The following is a 22,231-nucleotide window of genomic DNA, read 5'->3' as shown; positions in this document are numbered from 1 at the left end:
ACAGAGGAGATGGATGTATATTTTAGCAGGATCAGGAGTCATTTTAATACAATTTCCGTCATGGAAGAAGAGCTGCAAAGACCTGGGAGTTTATGTATGACACTGAAGCTAGAGGAAAGGACAGGGAAGACTATTTCTAATGTGTTGCAGATATTTTACAGGTCTGTTGTTGCAACTGAGATTTTCTTAGCAGCCATCTGTTGAGCAGCAGCATCAGAGCCAGCGACACTAAGAAGCTGAATAAACTGATAAAGCGGTCTGGCTCTGTGCTGCCTTGGAGCTCCCAGAGTTGGTTATGAGAAAAAGATGTTGCACAAACTGCTCAACATAACAGACAACACTTCACATCCACTGCATGGCATAATAACAATGAGCCAGCAGAGTTTTCAGTCAGAAAGTCATTCCTGTTCACTGAAATAAAGATATACAATAACTATGCTCTTTTCAAGGAGAGGAGACTGATCTGCTTGAACTGCATTTCACATTTAACTCTTTATTCTTAATAACTTTTTGTTATTATTTGATTCATTACTATAGAGCCTGTGATACAGAGAAGTTTTGTGATAGTGGTCAGTGCTAGCATGTCTTCAGTACTTCACCAGAAAGTTTGCCAACATTTATGAAAATGCTAACAAGAGCAGAGTGAGTGTACTGAGGTAAATCCATCCATCCATTCTCTATACACCGCTTTATCCTCACTAGGGTCGCGGGGGGTGCTGGAGTCTATCCCAGCTGACTCGGGCGAAGGCAGGGGACACCCTGCCGCAGGGCTACATATACAGACAAACAATTACACTCACATTCACACCTACGGGCAATTTAGCATATTTTTGGACTGTGGGAGGAAGCCAGAGTGCCCGGAGAAAACCCACGCATGCAGAGGGAGAACATGCGAACTCCATGCAGAAAGATCCCAGGCCCACCGGAACTGGGGATCTTCTTGCTGCAAGGCGAAAGTGCTAACCACTAGGCCACTGTGCAGCTCCACTGAGGTAAATGTAAACCCTAAATTGATAGAAAGTGTGTTTTGTTGTGTAAAAAATAAACATTAACAGGTTATGTTTGTGTTATTTCCTATCTTAAGTTAAAAGTTACGTAGCATAACTTCTACAGTCAACAGGTGAGCAAATTTCCCAAAAAATGACCATACTTAAACATGTCGGGAATTTATTTGTTTTATCACAGATGTCATATTAAATATATATAGTGTCACTTTGAGACTTTTAATCACCACTGAATAATATATATAATATAATTATACACTGCCTGTCCAAAAAAAGTCACACACTTTAATATTTTGTTGGACTGCCTTTAGCTATGCGTATAGCACTCATTCCTAGTGGTATTATTTAGATAAGCTTCTGCAGTGTCACAGCATTTATTTCTGTCCAGAGTTGGATTTATTATCAGCCATGAATCCTGGCATCGTCATGTTGGAACATGTCCATGCCATCAGGGAAAATCCACTGATATAAAGACCTGGTCATTCAGTATATTCAGGTATCAGCTGACCTCATTCTTTGGGAACATAATGTTGCTGAACCTGACTAACCCCAGATCATAACCCTAACCCCCACAGGCTGGTAGGCACAAGACATGATGAGTTCATCACTTCATCTGCTTTTCTTCTTACCCTGATCCCCCATCACTTTGGAACAGGGTAAATCTGGACTCATTAGACCACATGACCTTCTTTCATTGCTCTTGTTCTTTTGAATTGTTTAGAACACGAGTGAAAGCATTTCTCAGTATATAAGCTCTATTTCAAGCAACCTACAACAGTAATACCCTGCTATAACATTAATGCATGGACAATAATGTATATAGATATAATATGAACTAGTATAACAGTCACAGAGGAGAGTGTATTCAACTTAATATTTAAAGGGCATTCATATTATTGATTATAATTACATTATTTTTCTTGTAACTGAGTGCTTTTACAGGGTGGTATTAGTGCTTTTACTTAATTATGGCAGCTGAGTATTCCTCCACCCCTGGTAATCAGAAAAAGAAGGATTCAAATGAGGTAAAAGTGCCCAGGAAGTTGTGAGAGACAGGACCTCAATACCTGTAAACATTGATGTCTTTCAAACTACACGCTCTGCTTACCGCTCAGCATGTCTGTTCAAAATGTAGAATCTCCGAGTCTGATGACATCACTCTGAAAGAAAACTAGAAAGGTGCTGCAGAGCCTTTACTCGACTGTTATTATCTCTGAGAAGTAGATCTTAAGCTTTATGTGTAAAATCTCTACAAGGACTCCTAAGCTACCCTCATCTCTGTCCTTTCACCTCCTAGGCTCAAAACTCTGCAATAAAACTCCCGCTCAACGACGATAGACACTTCAGAAATACTGGCCTCCATCATTTATTTACTAAATTAAATTCTCAGCATGCACGACATCAGCTTCTCATTTTAAAAGATTAGATTTAAACATCCTGCGCAGGTTTACAGATTCTCATTTTGAACTAAATTGCCAACATCAGGCCATCGAGTGCGAGGCAATCTCAGCACACGAGGGAAAGACGCTCTTATTATCTCTCTAATGTGAATCAAAATGAAATCCAATCATCTGTCATATCACAGAGGATGCTGCAGTTTATCCATTACGTACTATTTCCCTGGTACACCATAAAGAGATCAAGCTCATTAGATTGTCAAATGGCATATGAGCCACGCATCATTAGAAATTCCTAATGCCTTACCTATTTCCTGCTATTGATCTCCAAGAAGCCTAATGTTAAGGCAGCCTGTCATCTCACTGCTTAACAGACAGAGATAGACAGAGCCATTACTTTTCTATTGTTTGGAGAACTTCAAAAGGGAGAAAACCTCTGGTGAGGCTTGGGAAAGCAGGTGGAGCTGGAAGGAGAAGGGATGGAGAGAGCAGTCGGAGATGGAGATGGAGGAGTGAAGAGGGGAGGCCCTTTGATCTCTGGCAAGAAGTGAGCGCTAAAGAAAAAAAGACAGAGAGCAGCACAGAAAGATTGCAAACAAGGCATGCACTCAATTCCCAACAGGAGCAGGAAGAGACAGATGGAGGGAGGAAAGACAGAAGGAGAAAGAAAAGTCAAGCAGATTGAGCGAGACAGAAATGAGAGAGGAAGAGAATGACAGGGTCGCAAAGACAAAGAGAGATGGAGAGGAAAAGAGGGGGAGACAGAGAAGATGAAAATGAAGTAGAGGGAAACAGATAAGACCAGGATGTTAAAAGGATTCCAGTCCGGGGGCTGTTTGGGGAGTTCTCTCAAGCCCTATGCTAAAGCAATTAGTATTGAACCCCTTCTAGGAAAGTGCAGCCAAACCACAGCGGCAGGCTCTAACATAGTTAGTGTGTAGCAACCAAGTCGAGCAAACCCCACGGTCCCCATTAAACCTCAAGTTTTAATTGGCGTGTCAGGATGGTGCTGCGTTTCACAACCCATGAGTGTGCTCTCACAAAAAAGTTGGTCCAGCGAGGCCGAGCATCCCACTTCAAGTGGAAACCCCGAGACGACAAACAGGGCTGGACTGAAGAGGCCTGTGGAGCCTGATAACCAGAGCGCTCCATTAAATGTGAAAACGATACTTCAACATAACTGTTGCTAATATGGCTGCAGGGAAGGAAAGTTGTTTACCTCTTTGTTTATACTTGAAACCAGTTCAAAAGTTCACAAAGTTTTGGGTTAAAGTGAATTTTTCCAAAAATTACCTTTCTGTACAACAAGACATTCTCAATTAAGTTTGGAAAAAAATTAATTTGCTGGATTTCCTTTGTTTATAATGTATCACAAATACATTTCTAATCAATGCACAGCCATGTATTTGACTGCTTCACTGTCACCAATCATATATTACATGGGGGGAAAATATATTTGACCTGTCGAAGGCAGAAACTAGAAAAGCACTCAGAGAGCGCAGTAGTCTGCCAAGGCCCCATATGGCACTGTCAGAAATGCAGCATTTGTTTATTAGATACTAATGAACAGAAATCACAGCAACATAGAATGTGGTCATTTAATATAGATGTACCCACAAAAAAAAAGACTTTGGGCTGAGTACAGGCGTGTGTTATGTATGTGTACGTTATGTACAGATACTGAATCATGAGACCTAAAAATGTAGCAGGTGGTGGAAATTGAAACACCCCCACAATTTAATCAACTGGTCCTTGTATCATTTCTGTCAGATAAGTTTTGACAAGTTCACAGCACTGGATTTATAGTAGAATCACAATCGTGATTGTCAGCAGGCAGCTAAAATAGTGTTCACTTGTTGTCATAGTTACAGTGATGCCATGTTGCTATCTCACAATGGTACAGAAATCTTTAACAAATCCATGTATCTAGACTATCAGCCGCATCACTGCCAAAGCCTCATCACTTGGTCCTTGTGTCATTTCTGACCTTCGATGAGCATTTCATTCAAACCCGTCTGTTTTTGAGTAATGTTGCAAACAGACAGATGGACAAACGTGTTATATCTTTATCAAATGGCCACATTCAATGTTGCCGTGATTTCTGCCAGAACAATTTTCAGCATTTCATCATCTGGAAATGATACGAAGACTGAGCAGTCTTGGAGGAGCACTGCGCTGTTTTTAATGCTTTGTCAAAAGAGTAGTAGTTGAAGTTGCCACTTTCAGACTTAAAAGGTGCTTTATATTGATCCTAAACACTGTGGGAAGTTCTGCATTCTCCAGAAATGCTGTGCTTTGTCCTCTATGCTCTGCACACTTTGGGAAGAATCACACTGACTCAGTCTCTAACTAGGTGCTGCATCCTGCGAAAAGTGCAAAATCACAGTCTTTCAGAAACATCCACTAGATCCCTGTTTGCTTTTCGATATGGGTCTGAGTAGCAGACCAACATGTATCCATTGTACTGTAAATAGAATGCATCCGATGTCCACTTTTAAAGTTTGAAAGAAAGGATTTAGTGGTGCAACTCCCAGCGAGAAAGAGTGTATTTCTCAAAATGTCAAACTGTTCCATTATTAGAGTTAATAGGCATTATTAATCTTTTTTAACTTTGAAAAACTTTGAGAAGCAATATGGAAAAGAAGGAAATAGAAGCAGCATATGTAAAAAAAAAAAAATTTGGTACAGTCAGTGATGTTTAAATTTAGCCATTTAACCAACTGAACATACACTCTTTTATGTACACCAGTGTTGCACCAGTGGGAGATTTTATTTTGCCTATAAAGGAGCTTCAGTTCTCTGAGGGAACAGCTCAGCAAACACATCCTGATTTGATAGTGACACGTTGTTTCTTCTCACTCTTCAGTCTCTGTCATTGTTACACAAGGTGTCATCTCACCGTTTCAATCATCTCCTTTCAGCCGTCACCTGCCTCCTCTACCTTCATCTTCTCGCTCAGCTCTCACAGAACCTGAACGTCTCCAGGTCTGACAGTCTTTACGTTATTTTTTTTCACATTGCTGCTGCACTTGAGCTGTTATTCTGCATATCTTGAATTAGTCCTACCAGCAGGTTTTCCTCTGACCGCTCTCATCCAGGTTTCCAGTGTTTTTTTCCTCTCCTTCTCTGTGAATAACAGTCATCCCCGACTGCAGAGTGCCAAATCTCAGGAGGCTGTCACTCTGTGGAACAGCATGTCTGGCACTGACAACCACACTACATCTAAAGTCACTTAAACCACACCTCTCTGCCATCCTAACATTTAACTGAACAGCAGCCGAACGTCTCATCCCTGTCTGTGTGCATTATGCTTCTGCTTTATTTATACGTGACTCACTGTCTGGAGGAGTGAGTTGTGAAGGAGATGTATAGCCAAGGAAGTGGATACCGACAGTGTTGATTTGAGAACTTAAATTTATGCAATTATGTCTGCTTGAGACGGGTTTGGACAAACTGTACTGACTTGCTTACCTTGGAATATGGCAGCGTTCTGGATGATGAGGCGTTTGAGCTGTGCGCTGACAACCTGCAGGCCAGACTCCATGTTGCTGCGTGCGGCTACCTGATACCGCTCCTCCATCTTCTTGGAACAGCAGGTCGGGCCTTTGGTTTGGCAAACCTGCAGATCCGCACCTGGCAGGAAATCAGCAGAGACAACACGCTAGTCTGAATGTGCAGAGGGAAAGGAGCTGCGAAGCCGCCGTTGTTTAATTTTCAAAAACAGAAGCCTGAGCAGCATCCTCTGCATGCTAAGCACAGGAAACACCATGAGCAGCAGATTCTGTAGCCTTAATGAGTGTTTGATTACCGCGTAGAGGCTGTGTTATCTAGCGGGGTTGAAGTCAAAAATAAATTGCTGCTTAAAACATGAGTCATTTTGATGCACATTCAAGCAATACACCAAGGCTGGGTAGTGCTCCTCAGAGATCAATTTGGTCAACAGAAACTTTTCCGAGGCTACACTTTTCACTCCGAGGATCAAAAAAAGGACTTTTTTTTAGCCACAAACACGCGAGCTGGGAGCAGTGCAGCAGGCAGACAAACAAACCTAGCTTTCGGCATGCTTTCATTATGTATGGCATGAGGAAAAAATACACAGCCACGAGTGGGATTGAAGGCGATGAAGCGAGCGTTTGTGCTACCTGGCCGCGGACACTAAAGGTTGCTGATGAGATGAGAAATAATTGGATTCCCGGAGCTCTTCTGAAAGGTGCAGATGTGAGCCGGGGAAAGTAAAACCAGGGTTACCGAGGATGTTTTATTGGGGCGTCGATGGCGCTCACAACCTGATCAAAGAGCAAATGCCCCGAAGACATAGTTCAATGAATCACCAGAGATAAATACCAAGGAGTTAGAATTTGTTCCCATCAAGGATAGAGAGGAGGCCTCAGCTGCAACATTTTCTGTGATGATGCACCGAAGGACACATTTTACAAAAAGGCCTTTCTTTATTAATTTTATCACATGCCTCTGCTTTCACAATGTCGTGTTGTAAGACGTATAAAAATCCATTCAAAGGGTTCAAACTGATGGATTTTACGCCTTTGTGATTGCTTCAAAACATGAATTTCTGTGTCACAACACCTGCGTAAGGAAAACTCTGGCCACAGATGCATTTTCTATACATGACAAGCTATAAATTTACACCTTATTCCCAAAGCTTTCCCTTTAAAATGACATAAATAGGGCACAAACATCCAATGTTTAAATACAAAGCGGTGTTCCTGTGAAAAATCCTTCTCCCCGGTGCTTTTCCGCTCTCAGTCTCTTCGTCCCACACGGCTGCTGTGAGCTCAGCGGAGGCTGTGGAGTCGAAACATCGAGGAGTTGAGGCGTCGGTGACAAGAGCCTGATTGATGGCGTGGTAAACAAATGTCAGGGGAGTCTGTCGGCTTCAGCAGCTCGGGGTGCGCTGGATAAAAAGATGAAAGATTAATTTGGAAGGGGGGGGTCTCGTATTGTGAGTGTCTTGATAAGTGGCGTGTCAGAAAGCTTTTGTGGAGTTTATCTTAATGACAAAAGTGAGTATCTCTGTCGCTTTGAGGCTTTGTTTCTTCCACAATGGATGCTCAGAGACAGGGCTCAGGCTGTGACAATGGAAGTTAAACTACCAGGAGATGCAACAGAGTGACAGTCTTGATAATTAATAAGTGCTGAGGAATCCCTGCTCGCTCCTCACTCCCATCAGAGCTTAAGGTGTTCAGTCTAATGAGCGAAAGAGGCAATAAAGCTGTCACGCTGCACCTTTTGTATGCATACTGACAGGCATAATATCTTAAATCAATACCGACAAAAGACTCCTGACAGATAAGATCAAGTTAATTTCAGGCTGCAGGGGCAAAATTATTAAGCTGTCAATAGCCCCGCAGGTGAGGCGAGCGAGGCCGGAGCAGGAAAAAGACGAGGATTTGGCAATTATCTCTGGCAAAACAGACAGATTCGTCTGCACGTTTGTCGTTTTGCAGATGATAAATGTGTTTCATTACAGAAGTTCCACAGCGCTGAGGAATAAGTGAGGGATTCGGAATGGAAATGATTCCCCGTAGAGTTTCACGAATAATAAAATCACGTCGTCTAAATAAAGCCTTCTTTCTGGCTGACAGATCACTTGGGAATAAGCTTCCTCCTTCTCCCGTTTGCTTTAGGCTCAGCTGTATTTCTCCTCCCCTTTTCTTTCTCATTCCTCTTTCATCCGTTTTGTTCCGAGCCTGTTTCTCTTCACCTACCTTGAGCTTAATAGCTCTCGGGCACAGAGAGCGACTTTCTATCGTCCCGTTATTGGTTAATTAGTCGATTTTTGTGTCCTGATGGCCAATTCTCTCAAACTGAATGAAGAAAGACAAGGTGCAAGGCTAGTGGCAATTTAGATGTAAATTTCCTCACTACACAACCTCAGTTCAAGGTGACGCCTTTAAATTATTACATACTTCCAATCAATACTCTGAAAGGGGAAACATGCAGGACAGATGCCGTTTTTATACGAGTCTTTGAATGCCTTTTACAAGCACATCGATTGCCCTTCGACTCGTCACAACCTTGATATTAAAGCATCTATTTGAAACTGTCTGCTAGCAACTACTCCAGACTGAATGCAGACAAAAACTCCATTTTCCAACGCAACATACTATCGCTGCAAAATTTTTGGCGGGAGAATATTAACTCTATAAAAACATACCACAAACCAAACAAACAGATTTTCTCCTTGCTCTTTCTTTTGGACCAATTTCAACAGTTTTTCCAGTACGTATTTGATCTGAAGGATATTTTGCTTTATTCTAAAGATGTTAGTTGATAGAACATAATGTTTTTTACAGAACATCTGTTGAATCTATGGGTTATTCTGTACTGTCTCTACTAGCCTTTCTATTTCTTGTGTTGGATTTTATTGAATAAAATGAATGTGAAAACTTCTGTTAAATTCACTTGGGCCTTGGAAAATCCTTCAGCTCTGCTCCAAATACTCTTTTAGCTTTGAACCTTTTAATTTTGCCCCTTGAGCCTGCATTTAATTATTTTGTGATGTTTTCTAAACCTCACAAATTACTTATTTTTTCCTGAATTGGAGAGAAATATGTGCTGAACATCCAATTATCAACCAATTTGCTTAATGTTTTAAAGTAATGAAATAATAACAATTAATACTTTTCTATGAGAATAAGCAATCAGTTTTCAAAAATTAACATCTCCACTAGTTGTTACTTTGTTGCAACCAAATTTTGCAACGTATTGACTACCATAGATCTGTGTAATAAATCTGAAAAACCTCTTTAAAAGACATCTGGATTGTATGTTTTAACAGTAAAGATTGTTTTAAACTCCTTGAAACAGTGTTATGTCTAAGTGTTCATACTGAAAGATATTAAACTACCCAGTAATATATCAGTGAATAATTGTTTAAAATAGGTAATTTATCATATTTACCACTAACTGTAATTCAACACTTAATGGTTTTATTTCATATGTAGGTATTTATATGCTGGCTTAAAGGTTTTCCGTTTCTTATGCTTTCACTCACCTGCCAATTTATTAGTTACACGTGAAAGCTAGTGCAATCCAAAACAACAGTAAAATCTACTTTTAGAAAGTTTCTCACTATTTAATGTTTATTATTTAGGCAACAGTGGATGGTAGTGAGGTACTGGACTGACTATGTTTAAAAGTGTTCTGAATAATTTTGTCCACCCCTTTAACATCTATGAGGTGGGGAATCTATTGTGTGGAAATGCAGTTTTAACCACTCAAACTCAATAGCTTTGCATAGAACCATATTAAACTGTTTCATTTCCAGAAAAGGTATTCTTCAGATTAATATTTTGATAGTATTGCATCATAAATGTCTAATAATTAACTTTGTTTGTTAAATACACAATGTGTAATTTCCGCAACTGGGGGGCTTTTGGTCAAAATATTAACGAAAGGCAGAATTTTCATGAAGTTGTGAAGCTCTGTGGGATCATGAGAGTATAGTCTTCACCACCATTGTTGATGAAAACTATTCTCAGACAGACATTATGTTCGCAAGTGAGGTAATGAATTAAAGTTCTATTCACATGTTGGCTACTCACATACATTCATGTTATGGTATTTCAAGTCTCTGGTAACATTAGTTAACATTATGCTAACCGCTAACTTGCAATTACATGAATCCTACAGTCATACAGCTGCTGTAGCTAACGCTATGTGGTGAATTCAGTTGTGGGGTGATGTCTTAGGCCAAATCAGTTTGACAAAAAATTAGCTAGCTAGGTAGTTTACATACTGTACTTCTTTGTTCTGCACTTTCTGATGTTTAATCGGTGTTGACAGTGTTTCTCAGCTACAACGGCTAATAGGAATATAAAACCAATGACAAGCAACCAAAATGAGATGCATCTTTACCTTTAACGGTATATAAAAATGGACACCCATAGGTTCCTAAAAGGCAGTTTCATGGCTCCAGCCATCACTATACAGTGGGTACGGAAAGTATTCAGACCCCTTGAAATTTTTCACTCTCTGTGTCATTGCAGCCATTTGCCAAAATCAAAAATATAACAGAGAGTGAAAAAATTTCAAGGGCTCTGAATACTTTCCGTACCCACCTTATTAGAAGAACCAGCGTCGTCTGAACTTCCAGCTCTTCTAAAAATGACCAAAGAGGTGGAGCATGAGTTTAGCTGACGGCACCCACCTCTAACCAATAAGCACACATGCCCCAATTATGAATAAATTTAAGCCTTAACACAAATTAAGTTGATAAGATATGTAAAAAAAAATTCCCCTTTGTACACTTGTTATGAAGAGTAAGTTAGCTACAGAGATCAAAACTATGTTTTGTATCAGCCTACAGACATTTTTATTTCCGCTGTAAAGTTGGACATTTTAACATGGAGGTCAATGAGAATTGACTTACTTTTGGAATCAGCCTCAAGTGGACATTCCATGAACTGCAGTTTTTGTCGGTTCTCAACTAGCTTCATATTCCAGCACGCGACTGAAAAAAATTACTACTTTGTCTTAGTTCAAACACCGTTGCAAGCATTTGGGACAATGTACATAAGTCAAGAAAATGTACTAGGGGTCCCGGTTTATGACCTACAGCGTTTCGTTGTTACGTTGAAACTGGTTACATGGAACTAGTTGGCAAGCAGAGCGGACAAATAAACCTATAAAATTTTGTATAAGGTTTTGTTTACATTTGTTGGTTATACGCTGCCTTGGATTGTGCTACATTTGTAATAAAACGCTCATGTTGTAAAAACAGTGCAGCATATTCTGTTATCTTCTTGTCAAATGACTCATACATGCATGAAAATCATTGGTATTAATGACTTTTCCGAAGAACTGATCAATATCATAATGCACCTAACAGCTTTGTTTCTTTATTCACCGGAGTTTCGACTTGCGGCAAAAATCGGCTTACGTCGATCCGTAGGAACGAAACTCCAACATAAATTGAGGACCCTTGTATAACACTGATTTATTTCTTTATACACATCTTATTGTGGAAATGTTGCATATTATAACTTTAAAATCTAAGTGGTGATGTTTGTATGAGTTAACATCTGCTGTTACAGTTTTTACAAAACCAAAACATGAAAAGTCTTTACATTGTTTGAAGTAACGACAGTTTAAAAAGGAGAAAACATCACATCAATTAAATCATAGCTTGGGGTCCAGAGGGTTAAATCACTACATACCTTCAATCAATACTCTGAAGAAGGCCACACAGTCTAACATGTCAAACAGCTGCTGCTGTTTTTTTGTTGTTTTTTTTTATGAGCATCAAGGTCTTTGTATGCCTCCTAAAAACACACTGATGAACCTTCTAGCTTGTCACAGCCTGATCTGACCATCCCTAGCTGCTTTTCCCGTGACAGAAAGTTTCTTCTGAGAGGTCATTGGTGGAAACTCCAGCAGGGCTTCATGTCTCTGTCTTGTGTACATACAGACGAGATCAGTCCCTCTCCTCACATCTTTAACAAGCTCGGGGACTCCAAGTCGAGGCAGCCACAAATACACTATGTGTCTAAGTTTCCCTGCACCAATTAGAAAGCTATCACTATGCAAGTTTAATGACGGAGACCATGGGGGAAAAACAAGTTGTATTAAGATATAGAATATGCTAAAAGCTGTTCATTATGAGCATAAATTATACAACAACTACCAGTGTTGAGTGGAAGCATGTGGGAATCCATGGCTACCTCTCTAGGGCAAAATAAGCTGGTGCCACTTTGTAGAGACAATAAGTGAAACAAAGAAAGAGCAATTTACAGCCAACCCAAGGAATAAAAATATCATTAGCTACTGGGGATTACAGTTGTTTTAAGTATTTTTAGCGCTTTGCTCACTGCTCTACTTTAAGCCATTTGATGAAGCAATAATTTGAAAGCTGGAAGCATGACTGTGAAATTTTTTTGAGATTTTTTTTAAATGTACACAGAACAATGAGGCAGTAAACAAAAGTCCCCTTCATTAAAATGGGATTCTTCAAAAGGAAAAAAACATATAATTAGCTGCAAAGACCTTTCGCTTCAGGTCAGATTGATCCACCTATTAGTCCAGTGTCATTTAAGCAGCAGGGGCATTTGCTCTTTGTGGTTCGTTTTTTTTTTACTTTTTATCATAACAACCGTGGGTGACCTGACCCTGCAGCTAATTACTGAAAAGTCCACATCCCTTGGTCCATTTTTTTTATGCATCCTGCTAGGAAATATCAAACAATGTGTAGCAGTAATTGTTCCAGCTCACAGCAAAAAAAGAAAACTCTGAACTACTGTGTCAGATTTTGTGCTGAAATAAGTGGCAGCTGTCAGCTCAGCCTCCAGCAAACTAGCACTGCTCTTCCATTTCATGAGAATCTGATGCTCCGCTCATGAATCAGGTCAGAGATCCAAACCAGGGCTGATGGAACTGCTTCCACACTCGTGTCCTGGGGTAAATGTTCGTCTCTGCTCGCACATATATGATGACACGAGTGAGTGAACTGACACCCAGCCTCCATTTCACCTTCAGCCACTCCAGCCACCCACGGCCGCAGCTGCAACAAAGACATGAGCGGTGCTACTCCCACAGCTGTTCGGAGTTTGATTTTTCATAAAATGTTGCTGCTCAGATATCGCTTCTTTCAAATTGTGCTAGTGGAGAGAAGAACTTTTGCTTTTTGGTGTTCTTCCCCCCCGGCACAACACGCAGCGCAATAAGAATTCAGCTCTGCCTTCCTGCGGACATCTCTGTGAATCAGCCAGACCCCCACACACAATACTCAATATCAATACTCCACATTTCCCTCATAGAAAGTGATACTTCCCTCAGTCAGATCACATCCATCCACCCTCAACATGTAAGTTCATCAATCTTTTATCTGCTGTGCGCCTCGATGAAAAACTCATGTTACATTAGACTTGCACGACAAGCCCTCTGTTCCGCATTTACTGGCCGATTTTTTAACGAAGTTCAGAAGAAATTACAGAACGTGTATCTCTGTATAAATTAATGACAAGTATATATTATGGATGAGGCGTAAAAAATAGGCCCAAAATGTACTAAATGTAGGGACTGCATATTTCATGCTCATTAGGGCAGAAGTGGGAGCTTAGATTTATGGAAATCAACACTGAAGTACAAGCTTTGCTCCATAACTCTGTTTCGTTACGGATATTCGTTTTGAAATGTTTGCACAAGGCTTAAATATTGCAAACGGAAATTAACACTTGAGTCATCACAGGATATTAGAAAAAAGTATTTGTACTATAGAACCATTGTGCAGCAGTTGTATGTGTCAGTTCTTTTAAAGGGAAAAATTAAATCTGCAGCAAATCTGTCCATTTCTGTTAAAGTACCAACAGTTGCTTTGCCATGGCTGTGAGTCTGTTTTATTACTGTAGGAGCAGAAAGGTGCAACAGGGCAGGAGAAATTTCGGGAAATCCTGATTGGGATGAAAGCATTCACTCCACGAAGTCTGCAGGATCACAGAAACGGAACAAAGAAAATAGATTTTAAAAGCATGTAAGTGAAAATTAACTTCTCTCAGGTCTCATCTAAAACACACGAAGGAGGTCTGAACATCGGCACAGTCACATCCCTCCACATACCAGAGTATGCATGAGGGCTCTGATGCAAACTTGTCAACACGATTATTCACCCTTTCTGTGAGTTTGAGAATCTGCAGACTCTTCTGATGGACTTTTACCAACCAAACATGGATGTTGCAGGGAAATTTATCTCTTAGTGACAGATTCAGGCTGCTCGCTGTTGTGGTCGTTTCTTGCATTTTTTTTATCATTTCAGTCAAACAGCTGTTTAACAGAAGCTTATATGACTTTTAGTAACTTGTTGAAATGCATAAACACTGTAATGTGACAGACAAGGATGAACTGAGCAGCTTAAACTGCACATAAATTCACTTTTTTACAGACAGTGCTTGTTTCTATGCATCATGTTCTGTCTTGATGTGTCCCATTCCTTGTTTTTATAGCATTCCCAGCCCTCACACACTTAAACATAACAGTTGTAATATCTGTTAAGCCTGTGAGGTTTTATTGTTTAGGCCTCAGTGTCATGGTCTTTTTGTTTACTTTCTGTTTTATTTTGCAAAGGTTCCGGTCGTTGGTCGTACTTGCATGACCATGTACTTGTGAAACGTCATCAGTCGGAGACCGAGCACTGATCCAGTTCAAAGTACGCATCTGGCCAAGTACAGAAGAAATACCCAGATGTGTTCTCACTTCACCCACATTATGGAGGATGCATCAAACCAGACTTGTGTGAATTTGGGGTGGCCAAATAACCCATAATACATTTAGACCAGCAGCAAAGACTGAGAAGAAAATTTTCAGAGGTAACACAAGTATTTTTGGCAATACCACTGTTACTGTGACACAAAATGTAGATTTAAGATTATTTCAGGTGAGAAAGTAGTTGTATTAATGTCAAATCTGTGGTCAGTTTATCAAGACAAAGCCTGATCAAAAATGTGCTCCAACTGTTTTCAGCCTTAGCTCGACAGCTTTTAAAAATCTGCCGCTGGCTCTAACGGTTCTATAGCAGTTAAAAAGTTTTAATAGTTTTATGGGTATCAAATGGTCACACTTTGGCCTTGCAGTGTTAATGTTCAAAACTTTATTTTGTTAATATTTTGCTTCATCGCTGACTTTGTACTTCTGAATTTTTGTCTTGTCTTCATTTCCTGTAGTGCAACTTTGCTCTATTTTAAGGACGTTTACTCTGCATTAAAAATAACATTTAAGCCATATTGTATTCGTGGCACATCTGAAGAAACCCAGAGCCTTACTGACTGCTGAAAATCTCCACAATATTAAATTAATTCAACCACTTTTTAGGTGGCGTCATCAACCACGCTGCTGTTGCACTTTAACCACGATCCATACTTCAGAGTCCGTTCTCGCCAACTACCTGAGAACAGACTTGTGTACTTGGTATTGAGAAACAGCCCTTGTTTATTTCTGTTTTTTCACTTAACGTAATTTCCAGACTATAAGCCGCCGCTTTTTTCTCACGCTTTGTACCCTGCGGCTTATACAACGATGTGGTTAATGTACAGATTTTTACATGCGAGTTTCATGCCATCATTAAGTTTAGCCTCGTCACATCAGACCAATAAAATTACCAAACAGGTCACAGTGGATCATTGACACTGTTCGAATTAAATCAAACACACTAAATTCTTCAGATCAGTCATTCTGCACTTCATGCACACACCCTCATCATGGAAAACACGAAGAAATGCGTATGATGCAGCTGTTGCAGGCCAAGCCTGCTCTCCTTTAACCTGGGCAGGTTACGGAGTGTGTGAGTGAGAGAGAGAGAGAGTGTGTGTGTGTGTGTGTGTGTGTGTGTGTGTGTGTGTGTGTGTGTGTGTGTGTGTGTGTGTGTGTGTGTGTGTGTGTCGTGAGGAGCTGTGTGTGTGCATTGCAGAGACGAGTGTGGAAACGGACGCAGAGCGAAAGGCACCACGATGATATACAATACAATACAATAAAAAACTTAAAGATAAGTTTTTAGCGTGGGCTGCACAGTGCACTAGTGGTTAGTACTTTCGCCTTGCAGTAAGAAGATCCCCGGTTCAAATCCCGGGGTGGGCCTGGGATCTTTCTGCATGGAGTTTGCATGTTCTCCCTGTGCATGCGTGGGTTTTCTCCGGGTACTCCGGCTTCCTCCCACAGTCCAAAAATATGCTGAGGTTCATTGATTACTCTAAATTGCCCGTAGGTGTGAATGTGAGTGTGATTGTTTGTCTGTATATGTAGCCCTGTGACAGACTGGCGACCTGTCCAGGGTGTCCCCTGCCTTTGCCCGAGTCAGCTGGGATAGGCTCCAGCACCCCCCACGACCCTAGTGAGGATAAAGCGGTGTATAGAGAATGGATGGATGGAAGTTTTAGCACTAGCGTGCTAAGCTAAGCGCGCTAGCTTAGCCCTTTGGAGTTGGCAGCGTGAACTGACTCAATGTGTTTCACGACCATGTTGCAGGTACTGTTCGGGAAGAAAGTATGTATTTAATTACATTAAATAAAATCTTTCTGTGTAAATATCTCATGTTACAACATGGACACCTGTGGCTTATAGTCAGGTGCGGCTTATATATGTACAAAACTTTTTTCTTTTTAAATTTAGTGGGTGTGGCTTATATTCAGGTGTGCTCAATAGTCCAGAAATTACAGTACTTCCTTTGTGTATTTCCCTCCGAATTTACACTGGTGTCATTTCTCTCCAGTCACTTCTTAGTGTATAAATATTCTCATGCTTCTCTCTGTCTTTGTCAGTTTGTTCTCTTTGCTGTCAGTTTAGTCTCGTTGTTTGCCTACCTCATGTTTACCTGCTTGTATTCTCTATTGTGTTCCTCATTTTGGTTTTTGTATGTATGTAATCTTGGATATTTGTTTCTCTGAGTTTTGTTTGCTAATCATTAGTTATTTCTAGATTTCTCTTGGACTTCTAGCTTGGATGTATCCCTGGACACTCCTTGTGTTAGCTCATTTTGTTTTATTATATTACTATACTTATCTTTTGCTACAACCTGTCTGTCATATGCTTGAACATTCCCTGACATAGACTGAGATTAAGCCACCACTTCACTGTTCCTGCTCACCCCAAAAAACAAAGCAACCCAGATTATTACCTGTCCAGCAGAAAAAGAGAAACTGTGGGAAGCAGTGTGGGAAAGCCATGTGGATGCTGTCTGCTTCTCTTGTTTTATTCAAATTGTTTGTCTTTTCTTTACTTTTCCAGCAGTGCCAGCTCGCATGGCTGCCATTCTCACGCCACAAACAAAGTGCTCAGGCAGGTTTTCAGACGTACATTCAGACCGGCAGACCATACAGTCATCTCATGCAGATGGGATGTTTACAGGCCTCTGACTGCCACAGTAAACAACATAATTCACCTTCTTTTCAAACTGAACTCCTTTTCCGTCGCGCCTCATCATGCCCAGCTGTTTTCACCGATCCTTTAGTGAGAGTCTCCTGAGTTTTTCTTTTATGTGTTGGTTTCACAGCCTCGTGGCAAAACACAAAAATAGTCTGAACAGCATTGTTAAAATCTGTTCCAAGACCACTGGAGTAAAGCACCTGAATTCCTTTTGCACCCAACAAACCCTTAAGAGAGCAACTAGTATTCTAGTTTCTCTTTTTAATGGTTGTTTTGCTTCACCTGCATGGAAAACTAACAGAATTCTTCATTCCTTCTGCTGTCCATCTTGAAAATGCTTCATAGGCAACGTTGAATTTTGTTTACTAAGATGTGTCTGGTAAATGTATGTACATGTACGCATAATCTGTGTGGGTGTGTAAACTTTGTTGTCTAACCCACAGCAAGCTGCTTCAAATGAACTGCCTCAGGTGGGATTTATAAAGTTGTTTGAGTTAAACTGAATATAACAAAAACTGCTCCTGTAATACAGTGCATACTCCAGCTATAATAGGACATGAAAGGGATGTAAGAGAGATGATTTTATCATAAGGGGTTTACATTATTACACATATTTATTAGTTATGCTCTGTTCCACAAGACTCTCAGAGGGGGAAATGTTGGTTTAAAAAGGCTGTGAAATAATGGTAGTCTAACGGCATATATTAACTCCTTTGTTTTGTGACACTGGTTTTACTGTCTCTGACCTTATTAAAACCCAGCATAACGTGGAATCATATTGGTCTGCACACATGATGAAGATTTAAATAACCGTTAAGGAGAAGTATTACTCCTAAGCAGTTTATATTAGGTGTTTTCAGCGTTTTATAGACTGTGCATGAACAAATACATTGATCGGCCACAGCATTAAAACCACTGATCATCTCATAGCAATGCAATGTTCTGCTAGGAAACCTATTTTACCACCAACCTAAACGTTGTTGTAGATCAAACACACCTGAGACAATCCCCGACATCAGCAGCACATTTCAGCAGGACAACAACCCTTGTAACAAAAACTCTACAAATCTAAATCAGATCAAGCACCAGAGCGAGCCTGATTCACGAAAGCCCACCTCACAACCGACAGGATCCAAAGGATCTGCTGCCAGCGTCCTGAAGACCGGCTGGGTCCAGGCTGGTTTGGTGGCACAATATGAGGCTAAATGTTCTAACTAGGGCCAATGTAAAATGAACTAACATCTTTTTGGAACAAAATGCTCCAAACATGATGAATATGTAAAGGGTCTATATATGATTGAGGGACTTTTGAAGTCCATGTGATGTATCTTGCATACATATTTTATAAAAAATGAAAAAAAAACTAATGTTGTTTATGTTCATCATGATCATGTCTTTACAAAATCTATAATTATTTATGATGGAAACAATCATTTATTAATAAAAAATGACTGGATATCACTAAAATGTCAACTAAATAACTGTCTGAATTTAATAACAACCACCTTCTAATTAGCGAAAAAATAATAAACTGAGCTCATTCAAACATTGTTTTGATTGTTCTTTCTATTAAGTTGAGATAATCATGACAGATATTTATTTTTTAGTAATATATCAGATTTTTAATTGAAAACAACAAACTGTATCTGTGTCTGAGAAATCACTTTCTACTAAGTTACCCATTACAAAAACACTTCTGAAGGAAGTGTGTTAATTCCAGATCATATGACCTGCTCCACATGATGTCATTTCCTCTTGAAGAAAAGACTGGAAAGACTCCAAGGCTTTCTGAGTTATTTAGTATAAAGTAGTGTGTGAGTCAAATGTGGACAGTGTCACTACAATATCTTGGGTGTGAGTGCGAGTGGGATTGTTTGTCCTGCTTTAAGTTACTGTATTGTTTAAGTTATTTTCTTGTTTATTACTGTGAAGCACTTTCGTCACCCTTTGGGCTATGCAAATAAACTTTGATTGATTGATTGATTGACCTTTGTAAAGAACTTTCAATATCAATTTAACTCAATTATATATATAATATTTAGAAGAATCTTTCTGTAAAAATGTCATGTAGTGTTTGGTTGTAGGCGGCCATGTTGATTTTAGGCCTGAAAACAGCAAAAATGTCAACTATGATACAAAAAGTCTCGCAATTATATATCGACCCTAAAACTGTGTAAAAATTCCCTCTGAAACACGACCATATGGAAATCAAAGCTCTCCGAGACTCCCAATAGAAGTTATAGTTGGATTTTCTTTAGCAATTTGAGCTCAGGAGCCGAAGCAGAGCAGAAACGATTTTAACTTCTTGCTCTACAGAAATCCAGATGTCTAGTTTTTCCTCTACAAGACTCCAGCGCTTGATCATGAATCACCTACTGAACAAGCAGCTCACGTCATGAAACCAGCAATTAATCTGCAACAGAGTAACAATGAGAGTGTGTAAACCAAGCCTGCCTTTACTTACTGAGATGGATTGTGCTTTGGCTGATTGGAGAATTGATTTTTCATTGAAAGTAATGGTTGTGAACTGCTACGGCGTCCGGCTCAGACAGCCAACCTGCTCTGCCTCAGATTCAGGGCGGCTAAATATTTCTCTGCGATGTTTCCCCTCCTGTGGCTGCCAGATAAAATGCCGGACGGCCTATAGGTGGAAGGTGTGTGATTAAAGATGGATGCGTGGAGAAATGTGGGGCTCGGTGGGTGGAAGCTGCATGCACCCTACAAGATGGGAGATTAATATGTGGTGGAGGCAGCGTGACAAAATCTGCTTCAAAGTGCATCACACTTTTCTTTCCTGCCGCTTAAATTTGAAGCTTTTCTCAGATTCGCTACACTCTTTCATGCTCGGGGAACATTTAATAATATTATTTAGTAAACCTCTTTGAGTCAGAGTGTGAGGATTGCATGCTGATAATGGAGAGAAAACAGTTAACCTGAAGCACTTCCCCTGTGCTGACATGACACTAAAAAAAACAAACAAAAAAACAATTAGCATTTGCAGCTGGCTATGATTCAGCAGCATGAGAGGGATCTGCAGAGTGAATCAGAATGAATGCAACAGGCTTCCAAGATGCTGCAACACAGAACAGGGGGTTGGAGATGTTATTTCTGCCCCACAAAGAGCTGAATTATTGACTACAGATAAGTTCCTTCCTTATTAGACAAGACAGAAATCAGTGATATTTGGGCTCAAGAATAATCTGCATCTTTTACTAAACTGCTGGTCACACTTTTAATTTAGATTATGTGTGCTGAGAAACCAGCCTGAGCATCATTAATAATCTTTTCTTCTTGATTTTCTCCCTATCATCATGCACAGAAGAGCATCAAACTTTTTCCAAAAAGGCAGAATATTCCAACCCACATAGCAAGCATTTACAAAAAGATGCTCAAGCCTCCTGACAGTTTTCAAAATGCTGAACAAATCAAAGTTAGTTTTCAGGAAAGGCACGGATCAATACTGGAACGAATCGATTTTGTGAGCTTGTTAAGCGGTTTATATAATCCAACTTGCATTCTTTTATCTACTTAACGTGGATGTTTGAGAGCAGGTTGGTAAATGTTCATGGAGAGGCTGTGTGGGTTGGCTATGATACTGGAGAGGTCAAGCTTTAAAAACTGTTGTAAAGGTAATCTCCTCTCAAACTGCCCAGTGAAATGGAACACAAGTGCTGAATCAGTAAAACCCACTTCAGTGCGTAAAAAGGCGTGGAGCAGCTGTTGGAGCCATGAGAGTTACCTGACACCGGGGTTTCGGGGACCCACTTGGATCCGGGGTGCAGGGACTGGAACACGGTGCGCACCTCCTGGCAGTTCGGCACCTGTCCGCCGGGGAGGGAGAACAGCTGGAGGAATGTGCACACGAAGAGCGCACCGTGGAGCCACCGACCAGCCATGGCGGGCGGGAAGCGCGTTGCCAAAACCGGACGGGAGCGGGAGCGGGAGCAACAAACAGGTGAGGTAAACTTCAGCGCATTAAAAGTTACGACAGGATCCCGCCTTGACGCTGGTGAGGTGAATTGCGGCTCCCGGCTCCGCTCGGAACCGCATCCTGTATCTTTACGCTTCGCTTTGACGCGTCCGTCCGACCGGGGAGCTGCTCGGTGGAGTCTCTAGGTCGAAGCTGCACTAATAACTTATGAGTCCCTCTTCACTCTCGGCTCTGAGGCTCCGCACTGATGCCCGAGCCCCGGATACATGTGCGCGCTCCCCCCCAAAAGCGCGTACCACGGCGTGAAACCGGCAGCGCGTACAGAGAGGTTCTCCTCTGCGTGATAGTGGAGATGTGAGCTGATCCATTGGCCCCGTGTGGGAGCAGGAGTGGAGATAGGAGGGGATTAATACGCTACGAGGGCTGCTGTCGTTTTAGATGAATGGCGCTGTAGGTTATAGGATGCAATTAGGGCACAGTACCTGCTCAGGCTTAAATCCACACAATAAAGGCGCTCAGGAGCTGCACATTTATTCAAATAAAGAAAACAAGACAGTTGTACGAGCTGGAAATGTGCTTTTATTATTCAACCACATGTAGAAAGTGAGCAGTAACCAAGTGGAGCATTTAGAAATCCGTACAAAACAAGCACAAGTGAGCATTAACAGTTTAATTTTATCTTCAGTAATTACACAAATCTAATTCTACAACAATATCTAATTAGTTTGGGGGGTTTTGTTCCCATTAATCTCATCTTTAGTGTTCAGCTCAGCTCCACACAGCTATTAAAGTTTAGATGGCGCCATCTAGTGTTCAGCTGACACAAGTGAGGCCAACATTTATACCTGTAGACTAAACAGAGCTCATTAAGTCTGTGAAAAACCCTTTTATTATTCCAGATTTTTCTTTTTTTAATACACAACAATGTGCAGCTGTTTCACAACATCTGGCGGATTGCAGATGGATACTGTGCAATTTCTGTCATCCTGTCAAGTATTGAAATTGCGGAGTCATCCATCCGAAAACAGCTA

The 22,231-nt window shown here is 40.6% G+C and overlaps 1 protein-coding gene across 1 annotated transcript in view; it reads right to left on the bottom strand.

Moving 5' to 3' along the window:
- The window catches only part of gpc3 (glypican 3), a 179,193-nt gene extending 157,591 nt beyond the window's left edge, over positions 1-21,602 (bottom strand). The window contains 2 exon segments of the mRNA XM_022202960.2: positions 5,873-6,034; positions 21,009-21,602. Of these exon segments, the coding sequence (XP_022058652.2) occupies positions 5,873-6,034; positions 21,009-21,165 (319 nt within the window). The 5' untranslated portion in view covers positions 21,166-21,602.
- Positions 21,603-22,231: the final 629 nt, after the last annotated feature.

This window comes from Acanthochromis polyacanthus, chromosome 10 (genome assembly GCF_021347895.1).
Source record: "Acanthochromis polyacanthus isolate Apoly-LR-REF ecotype Palm Island chromosome 10, KAUST_Apoly_ChrSc, whole genome shotgun sequence".
Lineage (NCBI taxonomy): Eukaryota > Metazoa > Chordata > Actinopteri > Pomacentridae > Acanthochromis > Acanthochromis polyacanthus.
Note: the sequence above shows the minus strand (reverse complement) of the source record. Positions and strands in the feature narration are given on the sequence as shown.